The sequence below is a fragment of the Molothrus ater genome, chromosome 1, assembly GCF_012460135.2.
Source record: "Molothrus ater isolate BHLD 08-10-18 breed brown headed cowbird chromosome 1, BPBGC_Mater_1.1, whole genome shotgun sequence".
NCBI classification, from domain to species: Eukaryota; Metazoa; Chordata; class Aves; order Passeriformes; family Icteridae; genus Molothrus; species Molothrus ater.
The window spans coordinates 35,767,135-35,788,468 of record NC_050478.2 but is presented as its reverse complement, the minus strand read 5'-3'; the positions used below and the strand labels follow the sequence as shown (position 1 = coordinate 35,788,468).

Here is a 21,334-nt window from a genome sequence, read left to right as displayed (position 1 = left end):
ACTAGAGAAGATAACATTTTGAATTGTCATTAATGAAAACCTTATCTATCAAGGTGGACTGTTCCTTACTTTATTCTGTTTCTGGGTTTGATTGTGCTGTAATAACATTTAATTCAGCAGATCAGGGATGAGGCCATTCATCTGACTGGTTTTATTTTCTGGAATAGGCAATGGTAAAACTACAAAGCTTCATTTAAAAAAAAAAAAACAAACAAATTTGGCATGTCTTTTGACTGTGAGAAAGCACTGAGAATAATTATCAGTATATTAGGGTATAATAAAAATGTTCTTAACAGTTTCCAAACAAACAGTTGCCTACATATTACCTGTATGCTTTTGAAGACTTAGGTTACAGCCCCTACTTCAGGGTGGTTCTTAAAGCTGGTCATCAGCACCATTTAATTTTTTTTTTTTAATTTTAGCCTAAAAGTCATAGGCAGCTGTTCAAGAGCTGCTTTCTCAGTAGGTCAGCTGTCTCTGCTGTGGGCTGCTTCTAGTAGGTGTCAAAACCCAGATGGGTGACATAAAAATGTAAAACATAAACAAATGAACACGGGAAGGGTGGGAGAGGGAATGAGAATGACAAACATTAAATAAAGAACTATTTTGTACAGTGTTAATAGGAAACATAGTTTGATATTTAAAACAGCTTACCTAAGTATCAGATTATAGATTTTCTTGGTAAGAGGACAGAATATGAGAAGATAGCAGAATCTTCTTTGCTATGCTGAAATAAACCAAGTTACTAAAAGTATGCAAAGTTTTGAGAATACCTGTTTTATGTAGCTATTAGTGTTTAAAAATCAGAGTCAGTGCTGCAAATTAAGTTACCTTTATGGCAAATTTCTTGTTATTCTGTACTTTATGTTCCATGTTCATAGAAGATACAGAGTAGTTTTTGTTGTGCTTTTTGTATTATGTTGTACAAAGGTTCTCAGTGATAAGACTAGACAAAAGGTTAATCTATTTTCAGTGTGGTTTATTGGCATGGATTGTGGGAATTTCAAGGGAATGTTTGAGCTTGAGTACATAGAGAACAGGAAGGAAATTTTTGATTTAAAAATTACATTAGGAAAGGATATGAATATAACTTGCTAAGATTTAAGTATAGCATCTACTTGCTTTCAAAGAATTATAAAAAATAGCACTTAAGTAGTATATATTTCTTGCCAGAGGATTGAATTCAGACTGCTTCACGAACGGAAGTCATGAGCTAAGCACTTGGAACGAGTTTGTGAAAGCTCACTGTTTGAAAGCAGCATTAGACAGTAGCCTCTTCTGGAACAAATGGTATTTTCTTTACAATTACCCCTCTTAATTGGTCTGTTCAGTGTTGAAAATCAGAAGAAGCTGGGAAAAATAAAAGCTTCTGCTATGAAGTGAAGTCTGACAGAACTGTGCTAACCCTAAAATTTTGACAGACTTTGTGGCCACCCCCAAGTCATTGATTCAGCTCATTAACTGTCGTTCTATGAAGGAAATACTGTGGACTACTTAACTCAGGATATTTTTGGAAGATTTTAATTAGTGGCACATGTAATTAAAACAACTTAAAATATTTTTTTAAATTTCTGTCTTTGTTAGCTGCTCTGATAAAATCACAAATTAGAAAGTATAGCAAAATTAATAAAAGTAAAGTAATTAGTGCATTAAAGTAATTAATGCAGTGTAAAGGTTGTCATGTGGTATTTAAGTGCGTCCAAAAAGCAAAAATAGCACTCAGGATAACTCACTTTGATTTGCCCAGATCTGCCCTTCTTCTCAACACAGGTAGAGATTAATTTAAAAAAGTCTTAGTAAAGCAATCAGCTGTCTGTTCTGAAGAGTGTCACACCTGGTGATCTTGTGGAGAGATGCTAGGATAATCATTTTACAGGGGGTTTCTTTTGTGGCTGGTTTTGGTGTGCTGGATTACACCCTGTTTAGTGCACATTATTTTGCTGTTCTGTGTTTGGAAGGTTGGAAGGTGTGTTCATCACTAGGGTTGGAAATGACCTCTGGAGATATCAGTCCAACCCCTCCCAAGGCAGGGTCACACAGAGCAGGTGACAGAAACACACTCAGGTGGGTTTTAAACATCTCTGGAGAGGGAGGCTCCACGACCTCTTTGAGCAGCCTGTTCCAGTGCTCTGTCACCTCAATGAAAATAAGCTGCTCCTTGTGTTGAAGTGAAACTTCTTGTGGTTTGGTTTATGGACACTGCTCCTTGTCCTGTCACTGGGCACCACTGAAAAGAATCTGACACCATCCTCTTGGCATCCACCTTTAAGATATTTATAAGCATTGATGAGATCCCCTCTCTGTCTTCTCTAACCTAAGAGGTCCAGCTCCCACAGTCTTTCCTCAAAAAACAGATGTGTTCTCACAATCTTTTCCCATCTGGCCCCTATCTTCACCCTGAATAAGTGAAAAACTTGAAATTTTCATGTGGCACAATTCTCGGGTTCTTGTCTGTCAAGAAAAAATCTGACTTGTTTTATTTGTGTTTAAGAGCATTGCACCTAGATAATTGTATGTAGGCAAACGTACTTGGAAGTGAATTCTATTTAGTCAGTGTAATGGCACTTTACTGAGCAAGGTCTTAGTTTGTTTGTGTGCTCTTCTTTAGATTGATGGCATGACTTGGTTGGGATTCATTTTCCTGAAAATGTCTGTGTCCACCAAGCTGTAAGAGTTAACCTGTCTTTTTTCTCATCCCTTGAAGTGTTCCACGAACTGAAATGTAATGGTATTTTTAAAAAAAACTTACCCTTTTTTTTTCTTGTAATGGTCAGATCTTGCTGAACTCCAAAACTGTGCTCTTATGTACAGCAGTCCTCAGGTCAGATAGAAAAGGTGACTGACTTCTGGCAGTCAGAGGCATCTGATTTTCTTCCCTTTGCAGGCTGTATTGATGTAGTGAATCTGCTGTGGCACTTGTGCCTGGCAGGTAAGAATGCCAGTTTGCCTCATTCAATTATGTGGAAGTGGCAGTCACGATTTAAGCTTTAAGCAATTGACAGAGTGCACATAAAGGAGTGCGCATAAAGCAATTGACAGAGTGCACATGTTTGGCCATGTGTCCTGTCCAAACAACTGGATTTTTCCCTTGAATAAGAAAGTCCTAAAGTGTGTGGTAGTACCCTCTGTGTTTCCTATGGAATTACAGTGAACTGGAAAATGTGGATCTTGTTTTTCACTCAAATATTTGACTTGCAGTTGACTGATTTACTCCTCTTCTAAGGTGAAGTGCTGCTACATCCATATGTGAAAATGTGTCTGAGTCTACTGGCCAGTTATCTTTTACTGTTGTGCATTTTGGGGAATGAAAGCTGTGTATCATTTAGCAGTGTTAAAATCTCAAAGCTTTGTTCTGACACACCTATGTGGAATGCCTCTATTCCAAGTGAATTCTGACTCTCCTATTTTAAAAACATGTTTTTGTCCTGTTACAATAGCCTCAAGGCTGATAAAGACCACACCACCCCATGTGTGCTAGTGTTTATATGAAATTGCAGATTCTTAAATCTATTCAAAGAGCTGCTTATTCCATATATTTTGTTATGTTTTCCAATTTTTTTTTAAAGGCCTAGTCAATAGGATTAAGAAGACAATTGCTGTTTGCATTGCTGGCCCTGGGAATAGAGAAATGACTGCATGCCCTGTTATTCCCAGTGTATTATGGCACTTCCTCATTAAAGATCCAGTGAGGCCATTTGGATGTACTTCTATTTTTGCTTTCAAAAATTAATCTAAAAATAGTCTTTTAAAGGCACTGTTTTCTTTCAGGGAGGGAGAAACAACTCCAAGGAAGCTTTTACTTATGGTGGCTTGTTTCTGTTAATGCATGAGCTGAATATTTCCAGTAGGCATTCTTTTTTTATGCCTGTAACTTAATTTTGCAAATGCATACTTTTTTGTTTGAAATAGCATTTAGGTTTTATCATTCTGTCTGATGGATGTGTATTATCAAAAATACTCCTAACCGTTCTTCCTGTTTCTCCTATCTTTGTATTTGGTAGAGTGGAAATGTTAAAATTCAGATACATGAAAATTAAATAGTAATGATTAAAACCCATAAATCAAGAAACAATTTCCTAAAGGTGGTGTGCTGGTAAAAGATGACCTCACAAACTTCCACCCTGCCATCCTATAAATACTATTGATCAAGTTTAATCTCTGTGCCTTGGCAGATACCTAAAGTATGCAATTCTTTCCTCCCTCTACCCAATATCCATTTTTAACTGCTGTCTTGCCATGGATGTTCTGAAATATGTCATTGCTGTATACTAGAAAGTCTCTGTTCCACAGTCATAATCTGAGGGTTTTAACTCTTCAGTCCTCCTGTGTGTTTTAAGCACTGAGGTTTCTGTGACTGTAGACTTTGACAGGTAACCTGCTATGGACAAACATAGACTCAAATGGCTGCACACCTGTGCTTTCTTCTGATATTAATGTCTATGAACATCACTTCTTGATTTCTCTTTGAATGTGACAGGCATCTGTTCAGAATAGAAAGCATTACTCTTTTCTTGTCTTATGTACAGTGTTTTTGAAGAGTAGCTGTAGGTTCTAAAGAAGTCTGTCCTGGCTGTGAAGTTTCTTAATGGGTTGATTTATGTATGAACTGCTGTGACTCATAGCACACCACCTCGTTTTTATCCAGATAATTACCTTGCTAAAAGATGTGTGAAATGTAAAGATTTCTTCTCAGCTTGAGGAGAAATGCTATTGTCTATCTGTCCTTTTGATGTTTAAGTTTGATCAGAATTCATCTTCTGCTTGCTTTGCCTTCTTCCCAAATTTTTAATGGAAATTATCTCTGAAGTGCTTAAAGAATAGTAAAAGTGAAAATGAAGGCCATAGCTGCATCTGAGTGCAGTAGCTGCACTACTTTGTTTGTGGGTTTTTTTAAGGTGTATGTCATAAGAATTTTCAGTGTTGATATGGCTTTTTGTATAAGTAGTTATTGTTCGAAATTATACATGTGCACATGCTGAAATAACATGTAGGTAAAGGTTTCTGGATTTGTTAGAGGATCTTATTCCTCTTCTGCTTTGATCATTTTTCATTTTTAACAGTGGTGTGAACATCAGAGGATCAACACGTGTTTTCACTTACGTCATTTGGGATGCTTTGTAGGTTCACAAATCCTCAGGCTTGTCAGGTCGTTATTTCACCTCTTGTTTTATGCCAGGGAACTGTTCAAGCTCAAAGCTTTTATCTGAATAGCAAATCACAGAGTCAGATTCAACATCAGGAGAACTATTAAATCTGGCTTTTAATTTACTTTTATTTAAAAATAAAATATGATCTCTGACAGTTCTGCTGATTCATAACGAAACAGCTTGAATTACTGCTTTGTTTGCCTGTGAAGCTCCTCCACGTGGTTGTCCTTGGTAAATAGTAGTCACTGAGGAAACAGTAAGGGATAGCATCCTCCTACCCCCTCAAATCCTCCTCCTTCCCCTCAAATCAGCTTGGCTCACAGCTGCATGTGTATGTTAATGGTATTGATTTTATGTTAGTGTACCTACTTGTGAACTGTGATTACTGGGGACAGACATCCCTGTGAATATCTGCTGCTGCTGCTAAACCTGCTGGGAGTTGTAAATGCTGTTAATATAACCTCTAGAAAGCTCTGAAATAATATGCCTGATTTTAACCAACAAAAAATTAGAGGATCAAGTAAGTAAACCATCATAAGTACATCGGTGATCTTTTTTTTAGATTGTAAACAGTTTTCTCGTATAATTAAAAGATGAAGGCATGAAAACAAGGAGAAAGTGAGATACCATTTTAAATTATTTGTACATTTATGCTGCTCAAAGCTTGGTATAAATATAAACAAATCATCACAAGGATTTTGGAACAGCAGATGGATGTCAATTCTCCTCCTTCCAGCCCCCAAGGTATTGAGGAATATCTTGGGAAGAACTTGTTGTCCTTCCTGTACGTACTCTAGTTTATATGTAACCATGATAAATAAACTCTGTGCTACATTGAAACAGTCTTTAGCATAATTTGGTACCACTGATACTCATCAGATGTAAAAGATGGAGGGTTCAGTGCTACATATGTTAAATTACATATCCTGAGATCCAAAGGAAAGCTTAGTTTTGCACTTTAAAATATATTGCTTTTATTACAACTAAAACAATTGTTGGTAAGCTCAGGCTCCCACAGTTTGACTTTCCAGGACTTTTTAAAAGAGTTACTGAAGACACGTGAACTTGGCACATTTTTCCAGTATTAATAATTTGTTTCATGATAAGTCTTGGTTATGACTTCCATGAGTTTGGGTCCCCCACCCACCCAGCTGTTTTGGGAATGGCAATTTTCTGTGGCACGTTGCTCCAGACACTGGTGGTGGCTTTGTCTGCCCTGGCTCAGATGCTGCCATGAGGCATCTTTTTGGATGAGACTTCCCCCACCTTTGCTGAGATTAGTCTCACACTGCACCTTTGTGAGCTCCTCGTTTCTTCTAATGTGTTTATTGCTTTTACTCTGCTCAGCACAACTTGCTTCAGAAGGCTGCTTGCCAGTGTTGATTCTGTTGTTTTCAGGCTGTTTTTTTTTCCTTAGTCAATGCATTTGGTCTTGTCTCTATAACAAATGGTTATCTTAAATAGCTTCCCTCTGAATTATTGATGTTCCACAATGACTTTTTGCTCCAATCTATTTATACTTTGAGCCTATCTGCATTATTCTGTGAGATAGGAATATTCATCTGAAATACAGCATTAATCAGCCTCTGCAGTATTGTTATATATGAGTTTGTAGGTACTTCTGTACTATTGATTTCTGTGTAGCATTCTACAACTAATTATAAATTCAGAGAATAAGGTGTTCAGTGTCTGTCACTGTAGGTAGTTCTTAGTTTAACTGCTAAGTCTCCCTCTATTTCCCAGCTTAACTGCATCCATAGCATTAAGAGCAGAGCATCATATTGCTTTGTGTTATCCCTGCTATCTTGCCAGACTATCATTTGAATGTGAGTACAGATGGTATGACTCATTTACACTTGTCCTAAGCAGGCAACGTACTTAACACCAAGTATGTGCCTCTAGCTTTTGATTCCTGTGAAAAAGCGTGTTTCCCTCTCAGCACCCCAACGAGAGTTATTTTGCTATGATTCAATCAGATTTTAGATCACCTTCCTTTTAAAATTAGGGAAGCAGTCTCTTTTTTTATTTCCCCTACCTAAAATGCAATTGACACTATTTTTAAAAGGTGCCAGACCTCTGCTAATTTTGCTGAGACCACTTTTAAATGGGGAAAAATGAAGATGAGCAAATGAATGGCTCCACTGTTTGGATGTAGAAAATACAGTGAGGTACTGTAGACCTACTCTGCGACTTTTTCAGTACCTCTGGAATATAGACAACTGTTTTTTCCTAGTGTATGGGGAGGTTAGTGTATTCTGCAACTTGGGACACAGATAAATGGACAAACATTTTTCCTTTTTGAAACAGAGTGGGTCTGATAGTGCTTCATTGTTGTCTAGACCTTGTATGGCAGTCTTAAATATGCTGAATGGTTTATCTTTCCTCTTTAGGAACAGGGATAAAAAAGAAATCTTAGAAACCTGTGTGTGGTGGTGGAAGTAGTGGATTATTATTTCTTTTTACACAGAATCATTCACCTCTTTTTCTCCATGCCTCAGCTGAGCATCTGCTCTTACAGGTAAGGTTGAGGAGCATGCAGTGTGTTGAAGGCACATTTGGCACTGAACAGCACTGAAGTGGAGCTGAGAGTTTGGGATAAAATTGATAAGTAGTCCTGTGCCTTACTTGTTTAACGTTTCCCTTTTCATTTAAGTCAGGCCCAAAACCAAGTTCCATGTTGTGATATAGGATGTTGTTTTTTTTTCTTTTAAAGGCAGTACATTTACTGAAAAAAAGGATCAGGAGCACATTTTCCTAACTTTTAAAAATATTAGTAATTTAAATGGGCAGAACTTTGAAGTTGTTTTTCATTATCCCATTGTATCCTATTTTCTACTTGTAAAAATAGTATAGCAGCTCTGCTTTTCAACACAAGCTTTGTTTTCTTGCAGCTTTTTCACATATGTGCTGTGTCTCAATAAGAATTTGGAGGACCAGCCCTCCCTTAAACCTGTGTAGGTGTTCATAATCACAGAACTGTGTGTCTGTTCCCACCTAGAAGCTGAACACTCTTGTTTAAAGCTCGTACTCCCTCTGATGGCAAACTGCTGCAGTTTCTCTTGCTTTCTGTGTTCACTTTCATCTCTCTCCCTTGGTCTCCATTTTATCTCCTTGCTGCAATGCTGGATTAGGCTGTTGTTTCATGTGTGTCCTGCTGAAAGTGGAGTTTTAATGAAGCTGATAAAATTGAAGGGCCCTACCAGACTGCATGTATGCTAGACAACAGTAAGCTGTTTGGTTAGGTAGGGGGAAAGGAGGCAGAGCTTATCTTCTCCTCTTGAATTTATTTAATATTTTTAACTATTGTGGTCACTCTTCTGTGGTACAAGTCATACTTACCTCCTAATGCTTGGCTTAAACTGATGCCTGCACCTCCCTGAAGCTTGCATACGAGTACTCTGCTCTTTTAAGCTGAAATTCTTTGTTCCAGAAATCAATTGTTTGGGTAATATCATCTTATGTTTGGTACAAAAACTCCTCAGTACTATAAAGACTTCATTAGTTGCTTTTGTATGGAATTGTTATTAAGAAATGACTGTCTGTTTTAAATCTTGTAGTTATAATAATAAAGATCTAATATAGAGAAAATAGGACTGTCATTGCAACTTGTGAGTTAATGATGTGATAGCATATGGTAATCCTATTAGTAAATTTGGCACGTAGATTACAAATAGTAATCTAAAACAAAATTTTAGATTTTAGAATTCTTGTGAAACCAAGCTGTTTATCATATGGTTACAGAAATAAGACGTTGTATAGTTTGTATGTCTTTGTACATCTGTGTGTAGAAGACCAGTTTGAGAGAAAAGATAACCATCCTGTTGGCCCTTTGATAAATGACACTTTGCTACAACATTACTCAGAGAAGGAAGTCAGCAGATCTTTGTGTTCTCATTGCATCCCTTTCCTGCTTCAGTAGTAGTAGTTTCAAATGTTTCTTGAAAGCGTTTGCTAAATTATTTAATTATTATTAAATATTACTAATTTAATTAAATCTAACCTTTGCTTAACATCAATTATTTAAATGGGTGAAGACTATCAGTTCTCATTCATTGTCACTGACTACAATAGCACTGTTGGGTACTTACTGTGTGTGGTGTTGCCTTTCATGTGTGATGCTGGCAAGAGTTTCAGCTGGTGGAAGAGATGTAGGACTGTAATGAGTTTTTCTGGTGTGCTGTCAGCCCTTTTCTGGTGGCATGAAATCCAAATCCATGGTGCATCTGACTCAGGGTCCCCTATTTTGTTCAGTTTGTAGAACTGTTGGCTTTCAAGTATTGCTTCTGTTTGCTTGCTCAGCCTTGCACCTGTTTGGGAATACTAGTTAGCATGTTACTGGCAATTTTGGTGGAGGTAGGTGAACCTCTAAACATGTCAAAAAGACTGAAATAAAGCCCTTTTAATTTTGAGCCTTTAGTATCTCCTTGAATGTGAAGTCAGTAGTCTTAAAATTTTAGATGCCTGCCTTGGATATGTGAAGTGACTAGAGCCTTCCAGGAATTCTGGCATTTGTAGGAGAGATATTAAAGTAATATGTCCTGGGAAGCAATTTTGTGGTCTTGCTCAAGTGTTTTGGTTTTCTTTGGTGTGCTGCCACCAAGTGACAAGGTTTGATATTTCTGCTCTTGTTTTCTGGTTTTGTTTTGTTTTGTTTTAACAGTGATTTCCACTAATCACTCTCTTTTCTTTCAGACTGGAAAAATTAGAATATTTCTTTATGCTCCTCGTACATTCAAATACAATATTCCAAATTATTATTCAGAATAACATGACTGCTTGGAAAGTCTGACTGAAAATTTGTAGGACAAAAGAACTGTCAAAGCTAAGCTTTTTTTCTCCCCATCATTCTGCTGTTCAGTTTAAATATTCTGGATTCTGTAAATTATTGGGGAGTCTCTGTCACTGGAGATATTAAAAAATCATCTGTTTGCAATCCTGTGCCATGTACTCCAGGATTGAGCAGGGAGGTTGGACCAGATCACCCGCTGTGGTCCTTTCCAACCTCACCCATGCTGTGATTCCATGATTGGAAATAATCTTCAAACTGAAACAATACAATGTAAGCACACATCTGAGCATAAACATCAAGTATAAAAATGCTGAGATCAAAAAACAATATCTGGCAGATCAAAATGTATTATAGAAATAATGTTTGAATCCTACATTTAAACATTTCAGAGTATCTTTTGATGAACAATTTTACAAAAATAACCAGTATATTAAACCAATATTCTAAGCAACACTCAAAATACCTCCCTATTTGCTAATCTATACAAAACTTGCTTTGCTTGGTAGGATAAAGGGTGTTGGTGCATTTAAGGGGAGATTGTTGCAGATGGAGTGGGGTATTCATGAGGTGCTGGGGGTGACCTGACATCCGTGCTGTTCACACATCTGAGGTGTGCTGTCTATTTGACCTGCTGGGCACTGGGTGTGGACAGGAATGATGGTGGGGTGCAGAAATTAGAGACAAGATTTTACATTTCCACTGATTACTGATACTGCCACTGATACTCTTTATCTTCTCATTCTTACAGACTTGAGTGCTATAAAAATTGCTGAGCAGTGAAATTATACTTTTTTTCTAAGAAAGTGAAGACGTTTAAGACTTTAGTTACAGCATTATTTGGGAATATGATTAGGGAATATGATTAGAGGTCTGATTTGTACATGAGACAGTAGCCAAGGTACATCTGCACAGATTAGCAAATCCATCCTAAGTGCTGTTTAAAAAGACTTCAAGCTCTTGCTAGAAAAGGTAGTCTCCCTTTATATCTCTCCCTTGGGAGTTTCCTGGCTGTTCTCTTGCACTGTTGTTCAGCAGATCTTACAGCAGGCAAGTTTGGGGGCTGAATTAGCAAAAAAGTTTTAGCTTTCTGCCACTTGTTCTCTGTAGGTCAGCTTATGGGACAGTAAGGTAAATGCAGTGACAGCACAAAGAAAACACTGGGGACATGTAACTACAGCAGTAGTTCCTCTTTGTTCTTGGCTCTGCTGGGGCTGAATATGTCACGTGCTACTCCACCCACTTTGGAAAGGTGACCGAGGATTGTGTTTTGACCTGAGTAATTAATTTGTCATTAAGACTCATCTAAACAATGTTGTAATCATGCAGTTATTTTGGATTGTTCTGTACCTGCTTGCCACAGCTGCTACCTTGCTATTTACCTTCTATACCCACTCTTAACTATGAATGCTGAATCTTCTGAGGTTTGCTCCCTGCTCTCCCCTTTTGCCCCCCCTCAGATGGAAGGGAGGCATCAGTGAAAGTTAGGCTTTCTTTGTAAATATCATGTATGAAGGAGGAGAGGAAAATAGTGATTCACTTGTTTTGGTCCACAGAGAGGAAATCCGTCAGTAAAACCTAATAGCAATGAAGACCAAAACAGTTTATATAAATACATTGAAGCTTCCAGAGATCTCCTCTCTGGCACAGGAAATGTCACGTGTTCCTGACTATGCTGCCAGTTCTATCCCCAAGTATTGACCTATCAATATGCCAGCTGTGCTTCTTATTTTGCAAAAGAAAAAAATTAATTACCCAAGGTACAGTTTTGTTTGCCTCAGTAAACTATTGCAACAGTTTTAGCATAATAAAGCGTTTACTTCTGAGGTGACAGTAGTTGTTCCTGTAAAATATAGCCAGCATGTGATATATTGGGTTATATTTAAACTTAGTGAAAGAGGATTTAAGTTCTGAATTTTTTTTCCTGTAAATTAGGAATTAATTTTGCCTGTGGCCATTTCAACTCCAGTGTAAGTGTTCCTGTCTCATGGTGCGTAAAGGCTACCACAGTCACATGGCATTTCACAGGGTAAGACGCTTCTGTATAATTTTATTAAATGCTCTGTTTCCTGTTGTGTATTTCCTTGTTCTCCTAATGTTCTTCAAGTGCTTGTGTTATTTATTAAAATACCAAATAAGTAAATTTAATTAAATCCAAAGTAAGTTTCATTAAATCCACTGTGTATTTGATGATGTAAGTTTCATTGGTTCCCCTTACAGAACTAACCTATAAAGGAATATCCAAAGTGTTTAGAACTGGTATTGTGGATAGACTTCTTAAACAAAAAAAACACTTATCCTCCTAACTTCCAAAGTAGTGGGGATGTGTAATTAAGCACTGTCTTTATTCTATTTAAGGAAAATATATCAAGGTTGTATGTTACCTTAATTCTGCCATTTTCTGGCTTGGTTTGATCCTGGTGGGCAGCTCAGCCCCATGCAGGCACTTGCTCATTCTCCACCAGTGCAATGGGGGAGAGAATCAGAAACATAAACATGAGAAAAATCATGGGTTGAAATGAAGGCAGTTCAATAGTGAAAGCAAAAACTGTGCATGCAAGCAAAGCAAAACAAGGAATTCATTCACCACTTCCCGTGGACATGCAGGTGTTGAGCCACGTCAAGGAAAGCAGGGCCCTATCACACATAATGATTACTTGGGAAGACAAATGCCATCACTCCAAACACTCCTCTCTTCATCCTCCTTCCCTCATCTTAATATGCTGAGTGTGATCTCATATGGCGTGGGATATCTCTTGGGTCAGTTGGGGTCAGCTGTCTCAGCTCTGTCCTTTACAGCTTTCGGATCAGCAGCCTGCTAGATGGTGGGGCATTGTGAGAAGGAGAAAAGGCCTTGGTGCTGTGCAAGCATAGCTCAGCAATAAGTAAAGCAACCCTGTGTTATTAATATGGTTCTCATCACAAATCTAAAACACAGCCCCATTACAGCTACTGTGAAGAAAATTAACTTCTGTCCCAATACCTGTACACTGAGTACCTTGAGCTAGTGTTTTGTATGCAGTGTGTCTGTCCTTCATGTGTTTGGATAAAGGCAACTACTGTAACTACCTATTTTGGCATATAAATAAAATGGATAAGCAAAAAAAGAGTGAAACTTGTCAGGATGTGATGCCTGTAATTCGACAACTAAACTGTATGAGGTCATCTGGTTTGTGGCAGCACTTTGTTTGTTAACTGTATTTATTTTGATAGTACCTGGATTGTAGAAGGCCGTGAGAAGAATTGGTTTAGGTTGATTGAGCAGGTCACTGGTGATGGAAGCCTTTAGGAGAACACAAGTAGACTTCCATTACTGCTTTAGAGCCATGGGTGTGTTTTAGCTTTGCACCTGAAGTTGCATTTGCTGTAATTTCTTATACATTGGGGATTTTGCTTCAGATTCTGAACTCCATTTTATATGTTTGTCCTGGTTTATGGCAAATATGGGAGATGTCCCAGTTTCCAGACTAAACATCATTGTTGCATTTGAAATTACAGATATATTTTTTTTTAAACTGAAGGATGTTTTCCTGTTTAGCCATGACAACTTGTCTATTGCCTTCTGGTTTAGACTAGTTCAGCTACTTCCTTTCTTCCTTCTAGCATGGGAAAATAGATCAAGTTCTTTACCCTTAAAAGTAGTTCTGAAACTGTAAAAAGAGCGTTAGTGTCAAGCTGTCTCCTAGGGCTAGAATCTCCCTAGAGGAGATTATCCTATGCTACTATTGTCAGTGTAGTATCTATGGATTCTCTGAACAAAGTAGTCCCTGTTGACTAAAAAAGTCTAAATTAGAGCTTGCTTGCATAACTGCTTTACTGGTATAAAACCACTGTTCTTCCCAACTTGCACAGGTTTTCTGTAAATTTTATTTTTATAGGTCTCAAAGAAGTAGTTGCTTTGCTCTTTATGGGGGCCAAAACACTTTTAAGCTGTTATGCTCTTTTTTGTTCATTCCTCTTGCATAAGTGTTCCTCTGCAACACTTATGGAGGGAAAGATATTTTAACCTGGCATAGTGAAAAAATCATAAGGGCTTAGAGAAGAGGTAAATCCCATCTTTTTCTTGTCTGTTGAGGAAGAACTGGTTATTTGTAGACTATTCTGGATTTTTGGAAAAGCATTGCAGTTTTTAATGCTTGACTTCAAAAGTAAATTTACCTGAGAAGCTAGTGTACATAATTTCAGATTATTACTGCTGAATAAAAGCTGAGAAGGCCAGTTTTGACCAACAGGCTGCATGTTTGCCAGTTCTAATTAATATGTTTTTTTCTGCTATGCTGGTTCTGTATTGAAGAAGACTTCTACTTTGAAAGAAGTAGCACCTACATGGTTTTTTTCTGTGTTGCTACCACCAGGTTAGAAAATAGGAGTCTATTGTCACTTAGCATGTTCTTACCCTGTTCCACATACCACTTGCATGTAGACTTCCATATAGACCACTTCCATAGAAACAAACAGCAGTAATACTTCTTGCCAATAATGAAGAGGTGCATTGTTCACATTATTTTTGTTGGAAAACCCCAGATTCTGGGAGCAATGATATTAGGACAATTTTGGTGGAACTTTGCATTCTATAAGTTCATGATAGTGTGATAGATTTCTAAGCAGAGGAATTGCTGGATGTAAGAGGAAATAGTTTCAATATTTCTCTCTTCAGTCTCAACAACTTTCTTGTGCTGGATGAGGAAGATTGTCATGAAATGGTAGTTTCAGTTGCTGGAAATTTTTGCTTCAATGTGTGGGACATGAACCTCGCTTAGTTCATTAAGACCTTTCATGCTTATACAGTAATCCTTCTTTCTCCATACATTTCTACTGCTAAAACATGTGACTTTCAAAATCAAACCCAAAAGCTGTGATTTGTCTTGGAGCTCCATATGGGCAAGTCTGTTTATAAAACTGAAGCAAGAAGTAGTCATTTACTTTTCTCAGCCCTCCCAGAGCTGATCTCACCCTGGTCTCTGTGAGCTGGTCTCTGTTGGGACCTTAGAGTGGTCTCTGTTGGGACCTTGGAGCCTGGCAGTCCTTGGCCCCAGCAAATGGGATACTTCTGGCTGAGCCCATACAGGTCCTGGGCTTGGCTGCTGGGGGCTCCCCAGCTGGTGTGCAGTGGAAGCCATCTCCCTTGTGAGTGATGTTCAGCAAGACCCTTAACTTGCAGAGCTTGACAGTGTCTTTGGTTGATAAATGTTGCTTGTGGGTACTCCTGACTATGCTTTGTAGCATTTGCAGCAAATTGTTAAAACTGGTACTGTTTGATTAAAGCCCTCTTTTGCAAGACACATTCCTGTTGAGACTAGTAGGGACTTCAGATGGTTTCACTATACTCCTTTTGTTTTGTCTGCAGGTTTCTGTAGTTGCTATGATTTGCACAGAGGTGGCCATCTATTTCATCTGAATAGATGGCCAAACTCATCCTCAGCATCAGGAGAGAAATGGCACACAGAACTCCTTCAGATCTTCGTTACAACAACCTCCCCAGACTGTTCAATTTATGTAGCTATCTATTTTGGGCTGTGACTGATATTTTCAAAAGCCTCCTCTATAAGGAATTCTTTGTTATCATTTTCTCTGCTATCAATGAGGAAGAAGATGCATCTTTTTGCATCTACTTGCCCCTGAAATTTGTAAACTTTGCATATAAAGTTGGGTCAAGTAGCCTAATTACGAAGCATCAAGATTTGCAGAGGTGCTGGGTATTGGTCATTGTATTGGTTTTTTGTTCTTGTCTGCTTCCCCTGCCCTAATAAACTTGAATTCTCACTGAGAAGCTGTGCAACTGCTGTAACTGATACTCACTTGAATATAGGAGAAGTTCCGAACTTCTGGCTAATGTGAGTAATTTGGGAATTTTTCTTCTTGAATCGGAACAATTTTGTTGATACTTAGAAAACCATGCAACTGGTAGAAACCTTAAAAAATCCAAAAAAAATACACATAAAAAAGTAGAACTGGCAAAAACCCTGAAAGCCAGAGGTCTTTAGTTTACTGTTACAGGGCTGTAATTAGGTTAAAAGTGGGCTTCCCTTAGTAGGGAACATGCTGAGGTTTGCAGAACCTCTGCCTGCTCCCATCAGCCTATGCAGTGAATCTCTGCACCATGATTTGTACCGTGTGGTGAAGCCCAATAGGGGCCCGTGACATTGTTCCTTTCTGAGGGATATGCTTTAAGTCAGTCCTCACAGGAGAAAAGTGGCTACATTTTCACTGGTTTCCAAGAGTAATATTGGTCATAGTGTTGTTGAAATGCTCCAAAGAACATTTTGTATTTTCCCCAAGGAGAGAGGAATGCATTGGTCTCTTTCCCTGTATAGAGTGGTTTGAGTTCAAAGGGACCTTAAAGGTCACCCAGTTCCAATACCCCTTCCATGGGCAGGGACACCTCCCACACAACCAGGCTGCTCAAAGCTCCAGCCAGGTCTTGAACACCTCCAGGGATGGTGAGTCCACAGCCTCTCTGGGAAACCTGTACATCACCACCCTTCTAGAAAAGAATTTTTTCCTAATATCTAATCTGAACCTGCCCCCCTTTAATTTAAAGCCATTCCTCCTTGTCCTATCACTCCTTACCCTTGTGAAAAGGTTATTTCCAGCTTTCTTCTAGGCCCCCCTTAGGTCCTGGAAGGTTGCCCTAAGGTCTCCCTGGAGTCTTCTCTTCTCCAGGCTGAGCAGCCCCAGCTCTCTCAGCCTGTGTTTGTAGGAGAGGTGCTACTGTCCCACATGATCAACTTAATGGCTCTCCCCAGGACTCCTTGTAACAAGTCAATGTCTTTGTTGTGCTGGGGGCCCCAGAACAGGACACAGCACTCCAGGTGGGGTCTCACTAGAGCAGAGCAGAGGGGGAGAATCACCTCCCTTGGCCTGCTGGCCATGCAGCTTTTGATGCAGCCCAGGGCACGTTTGGCTCTCTGTGCTGTAAGCACACATTGCTGGGGTACAATGAGCATCTTGTCCACCCACACACCCAGGTCCTTCTTCCCAGGCCTATTCTCAATCCATTCTCAGCCCAGTCTGTACTTGTGTTTGGGATTGCCTCTACCCAGATGCAGGACTTTGCACTTGGCCTTGTTGAACCACATGAGGTTCACACAGGCACACCTCTCAGCCCATGAAGCTCCCTCTGGATGGCACCCCCTTACTCCAGTGTGTTACCACACCACCCATCTTGGTATTGCTGGCAAGCTTGCTGAGGGTGCACTTGACTCCACTGTCCATGTCACTGACAAAAATGTTTACAAGGATCAGTCCCAATACTGGCCCCTGAGGGACACCACTCATCACTGTTCCCCACTTGGACATTGAGCCACTGACTGCAGCTCTTTGAGTGAGGCCATCCAGACAATATTTTATCCACTGATAATCAAATCTACATCTGTCCTGTTTAGAGCCAAGAATATTTTGCAGGACAGTGTCAAATGCTTTTCATAAGTCCAGGTAGGTGATGTCTGTTGCCCTTCTCTGGTCACCACTGCTGCACAAGCCCATCATAGAAAGCCAGCAAATTTCTAAGGCATGATTTGCCTTGAGTGAAGCCAGTGCTGACTGTCACCAATCACCACCTTATTTTCCATATGCCCAAGTGTAGTTTAAAGAAGGATCTGTTCCATGATCTTGCCAGGCACTAAGGTGAGACTGACCAGCCTGTAGTTGCCTGGGGCTTCCATATTTCTTTTTTCTATATGGGAATTATATTCCCCATTTTCCAGTCAGTGAGAACTTCACTATACTGCCATAACTTCTCAAATATGATGGATTAGCTTAGCCACTTCCTCGAGCAGTTGCCTCAGGACCCATGGATGTATCTTACCAGCTTCCATGGACTTGGGTACCTTCAGGTTCCTTACATGATCTCGAGCTCGATCTTCTCCTACAGAGGAGGAGGAGGAGGTTCTTTTTTTTCCCCAGTTCCTGCTTCCACCTTCTGCAAATTGGGCAGTGTGGCTGGAGCATTTGCTGGTAAAAACCGAGGCAAAATAGTCACTGAGTCCCTCAGCCTTCTACATGTCCTGGGTAACCAGGTCTCCCATATCTTTCCTGAGAGGACCTACATTCTTCCAAGTCTTTCTTTTATTAATAATGTACCTAAAGGAGATTTATTTTTTTACCCTTAATGCCCTTGAATAGATTTACCTCTCCCAGTACTTTTCTAACCAGATCCCTGTCTGTTCAGACAATTTGTCTCTATTCCTCCCAGGCTATCTGTCCTTGCTTCCACCCTCTGTAAGCTATTTGTGTTTGTCCAGGAGCTCCTTGTTCATCTCTGCAGGCTTTCTGGTGTTCTGCACTATTTCCTGAACTTTGTTGGGATACACTGCTCTTGAGCCTGAAGCCATCTTTGAATATTATCCAGCTCTCCTGGGCCCCTCTTCCCCCTAGGGCTCTATCCCATGGCACTCTACTGAGGGCATCCTTGAAGAGACCAAAGTCTGCCTTCCTCATGTCCAAGATAGTGAGCTTGCTGTGTGCCCTCCTGGCTGCCCTAAGGATCTTGAACTGAAGATCAAGTAGACTTTATACCATCCTTTTAAATGTCTTTTGTTAACAATAATAATTAAAAAGTGGGTTCTGTTTTGAACTGCTGTTACCGGTTGTATTTTTTCAGTTTTGAAGACCTCCATCTTCTCTTAGTTCCTCAATATCACATGCTAGAAATCTGGAGGCCAAGCTGCTTTGTGGTGTAGATGTCCTCCTATAATTTGGGGCCTGTGTGAAGATCAGTTTCCAGGTCTGTCCCCTCATCTGTAAAGATCTGATCTTTTACAGTTTTATATGTCTGGTGGTTGTTTTTCTTGACTGACCTGTCATGGAATCAAACTAGAGCAACTTTAATGCAAATCATACTATTAGAGGAAAGTGCACTGACAAATGTCCTGGAAGAAGAGTTGGTTTCCCCCTCTCCTCCTTCCATCTTTCCTGTTGTTGAAGTGGCTGTGAAGATGATGGCTTATAGTGGTTTAGTTTAGAAACTGAAAACCATGGTTTGCTCTTCTGTCAATACAAAAATGATGCATGTCCTTATTTAGAAATACTGGAAGCACATTGCTAGCTACAGTATTTCCAAAATGCACTTGCTGAAAGAAGGGTGATTGGTTTTTTGGGTGGGGCATGCACTTTATACATGTTATGGCAATTGTTTGTGCCTGGAAATTGTTCTTTTGGGGTAAATTATTGAGGAAACTGGATCACCAGACAGCTACAAGCTATCTGAACACATTGGTCATATACAGATAAGAGACTTGAACATATCCATTATTTGTGTGTAATGGGTAGCAGAATGGTGCATGTTTCTTTCTTTGACCTTTCAAAATTTCAGTACCAGCTATAAAATACTGTACTGCTATATAACACTTAGGGTGCTATAACTTAAACTACTGTGTGGATTAAACAGATAAAAATAAAATTTATTTTTCCCCTAATCTTAGTAATACTGGGTGGGTGGAGGTTCATTGTTGGTTTGGGTTTTTAAATTTTTTTCTTTTCCCTTTATTTTTTATCTGATTCTGACACCTGATAGAGAAAACTTGAGTCTGAATTTTGACTGAGTTTAAAAGCTGGATGCCTGTGGCACTTAGTATGTGTGGTCTAGCATTTGTGCAGATGTTGTGGTAGCTCTTTAATGCAAATAATGGGGAGCAGTATAAGTTTTATTTTTAAGTGTGTTACCTTGGATTCTTTCTCCAGTGTGCACTTCAAGATGACCTCATTTTAATCTTTTATATTATGTGTGATATTTCCATAGCTGCTGACCAGATGGTGATAGTAATGACTGAAAAATAAGCTCCTTCCATGATGAATGGAATTTATTGGCTGCTGCTTTTTGGCAGGGGTGGGAGGGAATGTTGTAAAAATATGCTGACTGGCAGTTTGCTTGTTCCATCTCTGTTAAAGCCAGGAGTTCTGTGGGGCAAGAAGTTGGATGTTTCTCTGATATGGGAAGTGAATCTTTTTGTCCTTCTTGATCATGTTTTAATGCTACAGGAATTCCACTTCGATATATGTAAAACAAAGCTTGTATTACGTAAAGAGTAAATGCTTGAGAATCTTTTCCCTTAGACTTGGTAAAGAGATGGAATAAAAGCTTATTTTTACATTTGCTTTTAATAATTTTTTTTAAACATGGGAAGTTTTACACATTTTGCCAAAATATTAATATTGTATTAATTAATGTTATAAGTACTTCAGAGAATAGAATTCAAGTGTTCTTTCTTAGAAGGTCAAGAAATTTGAAGTAGCATCTCTAAAGAAATTACATAATGTAGCTGCATTTGATTTCTAAGAACTGACAATATCCTCTAAATGGCTTTGTCTTGCATATTTAGGTAAAGATAAGTATTTCAAAAGAATGAGTCTTTTTTTCCATGGATATTAAATTTCTTGGATAATATTAATTCAGTTACCTCTACAGTATTTAAAAAGAGTTGCTAATACCCCTAGCAAATAACATTACAAGCCTATTACATATATATTACTCTTTATTTTTCACAGTTGAAGACTTTATAATTTTAGTTAGGAGTAGTTTGTTAGATTATCAATCTTGAGATATGTAGTGTGTGCCTTGACTATATAGATATGCCACAGAGTTCTCAATCAAGAAGGAAGAAATAGCAGAGGTTTGGTGTTTTTCTCATACATGTCAGCCTGTTGGAAAGAGTGAAAAGTAACACACTTCTACTTCCAGTATGAGAATCTGGAGGAAGTAGTGAATTTTACTAATATTCTTAGGTAATCATGTGTGTAACTTTGAAGGTTTTCATATACTTCAAAGAGTAAAATGTTTTTGTGTAATGCCAGAAATTTATCCAGAAGCTATTTCTGTCATTTGGGGAAGAACATTTCTGGTCTCATTCTTCATATGGCAGTAATCCTATTTATCTTCCTGGTCTCTCTGTTCTGTGAGGATTTACAGCAGCTGCGGTTGCTTCCCTGCAGTTCGCAGGGTCTGAAGCTGGAGAGAAAAGTTACCTTGTCCTTCTGTCTTCCATGATACAGTGTTTGTGGGGGGCAGAGTTCCTCACTGCTCATCAAAAATTAATGCTAAGTAGTTTCTTGCTGAGAGGAAAGGAGCAATAGACCAAATAATGTCATCTTAAGATTGACATTTCTAAAGAGGCCAACATTTCATTAAAAGAAAAAGAAATTAATTGGACTTTTTAAAAAGGAGAGAAAAACAGAACAAAGAGAGCATTAGACCTTAAGTATTTTTTAAATGGCCATGAGGTGTCAGTGTACATCCAAAAAGAAACTCGGGTGATCGATGCTTCTGAAAAAATGGTTGTCTTTATTTCCTAGGGCCTGAAATAAATCTCTAGGGACAAGGTTACAGCAGCTGAGTCAAGACTATAAAAATGTATATCTGCATGAGTTGAAGGTTACATTTTCATAGTTATTTGGTGTTTTTTAA

The 21,334-nt window shown here is 38.8% G+C and overlaps 1 protein-coding gene across 2 annotated transcripts in view; it reads left to right on the top strand.

Annotated features, from left to right (window-relative positions):
* The window catches only part of ANKRD28 (ankyrin repeat domain 28), a 120,170-nt gene that overhangs the window by 12,163 nt on the left and 86,673 nt on the right, over positions 1-21,334 (top strand). Inside the window, exon 1 of one of the 2 annotated variants that reach the window (XM_036400079.2) lies at positions 11,871-11,962. The exons of the other annotated variant lie outside the window; for it this stretch is intronic. Coding sequence (XP_036255972.1) covers positions 11,921-11,962 — 42 coding nt within the window. The 5' untranslated portion in view covers positions 11,871-11,920. Of the gene's footprint in view, positions 1-11,870; positions 11,963-21,334 lie in introns of those variants that run through there. 2 annotated transcript variants of the gene reach the window in all.